The 7,221-nt window shown below is 34.3% G+C and overlaps 1 protein-coding gene across 2 annotated transcripts in view; it reads left to right on the top strand.

Annotated features, from left to right (window-relative positions):
* Positions 1-2,662: 2,662 nt before the first annotated feature.
* Positions 2,663-7,221, top strand: part of LOC134839466 (proton-gated ion channel subunit pbo-6-like) — a 32,586-nt gene continuing 28,027 nt past the window's right edge. For both annotated transcript variants that reach the window (XM_063855022.1, XM_063855023.1), the window contains exon 1: positions 2,663-3,758. In XM_063855022.1, coding sequence (XP_063711092.1) covers positions 3,384-3,758 — 375 coding nt within the window. In that variant the 5' untranslated portion in view covers positions 2,663-3,383. The remainder of the gene's footprint in view (positions 3,759-7,221) is intronic.

Raw genomic sequence — 7,221 nt, 5'->3', positions numbered from 1 at the left:
CATACCGAAGGATATGTCCACATCAGTACTGAACCGACTACACCACAATCAAAATTGTTCGCGGCGGCGAAGGACGTCCGGATCCCGCTCATGCATCGTAATCTCGCGGCGACAGCAAAATACTTCAAAAGTTGTTTAAAAGCAGGTGAAAACCTTAAACCGGACATCCCTAAAAGTAATATTGGGACAACGTATGTATCCAAGGAACCTAATGACTTGGTCCAATTGGATACCTGGAGTTCGGTAATTTATGTACAGGATCGGATGAAAAACGTTTTTAGTAGCAATAGATACATTTTCACATTGGCCGTTGGCATACGTCTGCTCAAAAAACAAATCAAAAATTGAACTCAAATACCTTTAGAACTATATAAATACACATGGTCACCCAAGGAAACAACATATGGATCAGGCGGCCGGATTTGTTTTGAACGAAATCTTAAACTTCTGTAACTACGAAGGTATCGAACTTATAAAATCTCCAGTAAAAGATCATCGCGCAACAGGGATGGTCGAAAGAACCATCGGTTCAATAAAAAATTAGATCCTAAAATATCTACGGGAAGATAAAAATTATAATTTCGGGATGATGATAACAAGAGCATTAAGCGCTGTTACGTTTCGTACCGCATTTAAACAACGCCTATCATGGAAAAGAAATTAATAACGCCCTCCGGAACCTAACGAAAAACCATCACTTAAGAACCTCAACTGGAAGAATGTAATTAACCACAAATGACAATGTTTAGATAAGGCAAGCGGTCTTCCCGAAGTAGAGCTCAACTTAGGTTGGGAGAAGCGAAGCGACCTAGTGTATGCTCCCCAAAACCGGAAAACTCCTCGGGTGTTGGAGGAACACGAACTGGCAGAAGCTGATGTGAACCGCAAGAGTCGCAAGAGCCAAGTAAACCGCAAGAGCCGAAAACTAATTTTAGTGCTGAAGAAAATGTAAGGGACACTGAAATTACGAGAAAATAGACGATGAAACGAACACAGACGGCGCGAGAAGAGAGAAAAAGAAGAAAAAGCGGGTACTACAGAGCAGCGACGAAGAAATCGTGGAGGAGGACGATAATGAACGCGCGAACGAGAAACGGGACCAACGCGCAGTCACAACGAGTGGCGAAACGACTTCAAAAACGGCGAGCGGGGAAAATCAAGTTACCGAGGCGAGCTAACCGTCGGGCATGGAACAAGCAGGGCCATCGAGAAGCGTCGTTGAAAAGAGAAAATTTTCTGAGGAGGCGACGCGTCGATCGATAAGAAAAAAAAGGATTGGTTAAGATGGTCAGGGTTATGATTCATCGAATCAAGTACAAATAGGAGAAAAAAAGACAAGAAAGGACCCAGGAGAGGTCAGCAGGTGTGCCGAAAAACTCAAACAATCCAGCACTTAAAACTTTTCAATTAAAAATAAAACTGTCTGTTAACAAATACTTCTTGATTCTATGAGTACGATAAATTGTCAATCCTGGGATTTAAAATTTATTTGTGGTTGCCCAAATGATATAGGGACCAGTTTCAGTTTATGTAAGTCTTCGGTTTTCTGTCTGGGGACCTGCTCTTGTTACCTTGCGATCGCTATCGTCTGGCATACGCTAAAACAACCAAGTGCAAAAAGATTAGGTTTTTGAATCATACAGTTGCCTTAGAAATTTACACTTTCATTACTACACTTTTTGGATCTTCAACAAAGTTGCCTTTGGTAGATAAACAACCTTTGTCTATGTTTTCACTTTCTTCATTTCCTAAGGATTACTTTAACCTACAGTAGCTGTAAAAATCGAAATGGTTTTAAATTTGCAGTACTGTACCATTCATATCTACAGGCCAGACGTCGGTCAAAGTCGTTATTTTTTCTTTGACTTTTTCCGTCTGAGGCACTACAAAGAAACCTTGAAATAAAAGTAAATAGTAAATGAGAAGGGAGCTATGAGGGACAAACTTGGAATAATAAATATTAGGAAAGAAAGCTAAAAGCATAAACAATCCAATCCTCTGAACATGCTTCTTTCACTTGAAGTTCATATGGCCGTATCAACGGAAATATCTCAAACATCAACAGCTTGAGATAATTAAGCTTATCATAAAGAGGTGGCCACTCAACGCTGTTATTTACATTGCGGAATTAACTTTTATCTGGAAAATAGAAGATTTTAATCGAAACTTGACTAAATAATTTAACACACTAAGTGCCTAGGTCCAACCATCTTTGATAGCTTTGAAAGAGCCTTAAGAATCTTCAGGATCTTGGCATGGTTTCCAAGCTGACCGAAATTGGAGGATGATACACGGCAATCATTGATGAAAGAACGATTCATCGATGAGACAAAAAACGATACCAAATATTTTTACCAAATTGTCTGCACCGCAAGCAAATCTTTGAAAAAACAGGCCAAAAAGTTGGATTTTTTTGTCATAAAATCGCTTTTTTCTGGTGCGCGCTCCCCCCTCAAAGTTAGTATATATTGGGCGATACCGGATAATTTTGACTGATTAGTAAGGATCGAACAAAAATTTAGGCAGGCCGAAAAACAGATCCTAGTGCAAACCCAGTACACGGAGGTTATAGCCGAGTAGTGCAAACTGCGTACACGTTACTTATTTGGATTCAATAGTTTAAACAGCACATAAAAAATACAATTTTCGTGCCACGCCATGTTGGTCCAGCCTCTAATATCTGTCAAAACTGGTCAATGTAAGTCTACAAATTTGTTCTAACAGTATCATTAAATAAAACTTGTGTAAAAATGAGCACAAAACGCAAACTCAAAATTTTCTTGAGTGACTGCTTTGCTGTTATTAAAAGTTTTCGCATTGAAGCTCTATAATAAATTGTTTCGCTTATATTCATTCACTCAAAATTTGTACTTTTTTACAGATTAACTTAAATAAGCAGTAAATCAGACATAAATTACGCTTCTGCAGGAGATGATAAGAAAAAGTTTTTTTTCTATTTTGAAAAAGGAGCGGCCGTTTTAATAAAACTGATTGACCTCCTGGCTATTTTCGATTAGGACCTCCCGCCATCAAAGGATTATTTACTACCGAATAAGCAGAGCAGGTTATTTCCCTTATTCCTGAAGTTCTAGAACAGACTTGTTTAAATAAGCTGAGCAAATGTAACCGGATCTTTAAATGTGTTTTGCCTTTGAATCGCAACCCCAAAAAGAAGAGTGACCGCGGCTCAGATAACAACTTTCTACAATTTCCAGCACCAATGAAGCACAATATAACCAATCAGGCAAAAAACTTTGCCATTAAAAATCCTTAACCAGGGCCCTAACCCATAATTTTACAAGCTCACCCTTTATTATTTTGAAAAAGCTTCTTAAAGAGCAGAAAAGACGTCTACAATACTATAATGCCCATGTAGAATTATTATGCCTCAGCATTCGTTCTTATCCCCGTTGTTACAAATTTTCATTTTTCTTAATTTAATCGGAGCTTCCAAATCAGCAATGAGACATCACCAGACGGTCAGGGGTAATTTATCCAGACATCTTCTAGAAGACTACGACGCTAACAGTGGTCCACTGTATAAAAATGAGGATATAATTAAAATACAACATTATTTATCTTTACAGCAGATTGTGAAAATCGATCCTAAGACGGAGACATTACATGTAAAATTGCACGATTATCTTTCGTGGGTCGATCAGTATCTCTCCTGGGACCGTGAAATGTTTCGAAATATTAGTCAGATTTCAATGAAACGTGAACAAATTTGGTTACCAGATGTGTTTGTCATCAACCAGGTTTGATTTTTTTTTCATTAAACTATTGGACAGGGTGGAAAAAAATAAGGGCCGTTTTAAAGATGCGTCAAACTTCCTAAGAATATTTTGTTCAGCGAGTTTCTAAGTTTGAACAATCCTCTGTTCATTCGACTTGATGACTTAATTTCCCGGGTTGACAAAAATGCTTATCATACTATTTCATATTATGAAAAAAGTGCTTATCATACTATTTCATAGACCAAAAAAATACTATGAAAATAGCATGATAAGCATTTTTTCCATTCTATGAAATATTATGATAGCATTTTTTCCATACTATGAAATTGTATGATAAGAATTTTTTCCATAAATAAAAATACCAAAAAATATTTGTTTTGAAATTTTGTGTTTCATCGGAAACGCTAACCCTGGACTTTTTATCATAAGAAAACCCAGAGTGTAACTGGCATTTACCACGCAGATAAACTGCATTTGGTGGTTTTTGCCACCCACATTATATTTTACATTTTCAGAAGGAATTATATACCAAAAATGCAACTTTTTGTATGCTAGATAATTTTTGGTTTAAAAATTTTTGTAGTTGAGAAAAAAAGGCCTGTTTTCTTACAAATTTATTTTTATCTTAGCAAATGAAATAAAAAAATAATAATCGTGTTCACAAAAAACACATTTTTGTGATTTTTGGATTTTTTGGGTGAAAAACTCATCCTGGACTACGTTTTAAACACAAAAAGTCAAATTTTGCATGAAAAAAATTTTTTAGCGAAAAATTTATATTTGAGCACAAAAGCAAGTTTGCAACCAAAAAAGGGATTAAAAATTTTTTTCCTCAAATTTGTGTTTTTGCTTATGAAAAAATGCATATCATACAAATTTCATATATGAAAAATGTATGATGAGCTTTTTTTGACCAAAATTAAAATCATGTTTTTATTGAGCTTAAAGATCCAAAGTTGGAAATAGAACAGAAGTGTTTCTCTAAAAACGTTTAATACAGTTTTTAAATTTTGTATGTAAAATGTATAATAAGCATTTTTTTCATATTCGCCATATATGAAATTGTATGACAAGCATTTTTCTTTTATGGACGTCAACACGGGTTGTCTAATCATTAATCTAGGCGGACTTGCTGTTAATTCTAAATTCTATGCACTGGTAAACTGAATGACATGTTTACGCTGAAAATCCGCATATTCGATGCGTTAAATTACAGCTTTAGATGCATTTTTATTGAATTACTACTTACAAATTTTTGCCTTTTTTTTCGAATTGAGAACCACAATTGTTTCCGGATTTAGTGTTGGGAGTTTTCTTGTTCTCGAAGATGAGGTTACTTAATTCTAAACACAGAAAATGAGTTTTTTTTTATTTGAAATTGAATTTTGTTTTGCTTTTGGCCCCATGCAAAAACTTTAAACATGCAAAAACTTTTGAGCATGCATCTTGGCGAGGCATGTTCGGAAAACCTATTACAAAATAGAACAAGGAATAGTTTATTCCGTCAATATTCTTGAGAAAATACAACAAAGTTTCTTTCAAAGTATTGTCGTTTTTTCGGCGAGGTGTGATAAAAAAGATCTGAACAAAAAACTAGATCTCGGGCATAATTGACACTCACAGAAAAATGAGCAATGTAAAACAACGACTAAAAAAATGCAAACATTTTTTCAAACTTTTTAGCTGTTTTGGAAATTTTGAAGCTTTTGATTCAAAAAGGCGCAAAAATACTAAGCTTATCTCTAGTAAGACTAAATGGTAAAGCCTAAATTAGATTATTGTAAGATTTTGAACCATTAAAATAAGCTATTAAAAGCCTGATCCCTCGCTTTATTTGCTCAAATTAAGAAGAAAAATCAAAAATTTCAAACCGGTTTTTCTCGACACTGGAAAACTTTTCTCAACTTTTTTAGTGTCGTTCGAGTCACGTTTGAAAAGGCTTTACTAAGATGGTTCACTGAATTTTCTAGAATGATTATTTGTAGTAGCTGATTTTGCGTTGAAAACAAAAAAAGAAAACAAAAAGAAGAAAACTACAACGCACCCTAATACAAAGTTCCTCCACGTTTTCAAATAGTTGGAACAAAAAATCGGATGTAAGCATGCAATTTTTTGAAAAAAAAAGTACTGTTGAACCATAAAATGTAAATCCATATGAAAGTGAAGGCTTAACGTGATAATTTAAAAAATTTTAGGTCGATTATGAATTCTGGCTTTCAAGTTCAACCCATTGATTTTTGTTAACGTTTGCTCAAATAATTACTTATTGATTTAATATTTTTATCGGTGTATACGAACTCAACTGCTGTCTAAACTAACCTGAAAAATTGGGAAAAAACTTTATATTTTTGCACGAACGCCGGTAAAAAAAACGGATTTTTTTTTGTTGAGTAGGGCGATGTTATTCAGTCAATTTTCGACTTTTTAACTAACCATTTTTGATGAAAAGTTTATATATCATCGGAACGATTTTATTGTCCGGAGCTCAAAAATGATGTAATAAAGCGGCGAATTAAACCGTTTCAAATTGATTTGAGGCAAGAAATACGGTCTTCTTATTAAAATGCCAGACGCTAACTACATTCGATTGTACTTTATCCGCACAATAAACACTTAGAAGCAAGGATAGCTGTTTGTTAAGCTATTAAGCAATTAGCTCAGAATTTTCGACCGCATTTATTTGAATAAGCTAGAAAAAAATTCTTTTCTTTTCTTCATATTAAGGTCCATTTAGTGCGTGGTGTGGATTGAGAACTATACCAGCGTGTAGAAAATGATTGAATTGAGCAATATCAAACACATTGGTCTGCAAAAATGAATGCCAAACAAAAATTGGAAAAAAAAATTAAAACGTTTTCAAAATTTTTTCTAATTTTCTTAACAAAAATTAAGGATTTTTCAAAACAAATTTGTTGCTAAATAAGCGGTGAAAGAAAAAATTAGTTTTTTATAGCTAAATCAAGTTTTGTGAGCCTAGAAATCTAACAAAAGTAAAACGCGATCGCGTTATTTGAAGTTAGACTGAAGCTAAAGCTCGAATTTAGACTAACTCTCGAAAATTTCTCTCAACACTAGGACAGTTTGTTTTCATATATCCACTTCATTATGACCATAAGATTGTTTTTCGAGTTGCTGATGATACAAAAATCTTCGTTTTCATAAAGTTTTGGAAAATGAATTGAATTATTCATTGCTGTAAGTGGAAGTTGACAAGCTTCTGACCTACACTGAAAAAACGTACTAATTCATTTCTTAGTCAAACTGAAATGTTTCATTGGCTTTTATTGTATCATTGCAAAATTCACAAAATAAGCCTGTATCAAAAACTTTTGTACCGGGACGCGTCGAATTTATGGGTCAAAGTGATATAAAAAACATTTTGAATTTGAGTAAAAATTTTACAATCATTGTTGAAAGATTAGCTATATTAAAATCCCCGATCATAGTTATGTTCCCGCTTAATTTGTTTAAATCCTAGCAAATG

Source organism: Symsagittifera roscoffensis, chromosome 2, assembly GCF_963678635.1.
Source record: "Symsagittifera roscoffensis chromosome 2, txSymRosc1.1, whole genome shotgun sequence".
NCBI lineage: Eukaryota > Metazoa > Xenacoelomorpha > Acoela > Convolutidae > Symsagittifera > Symsagittifera roscoffensis.
Note: the sequence above shows the minus strand (reverse complement) of the source record. Positions and strands in the feature narration are given on the sequence as shown.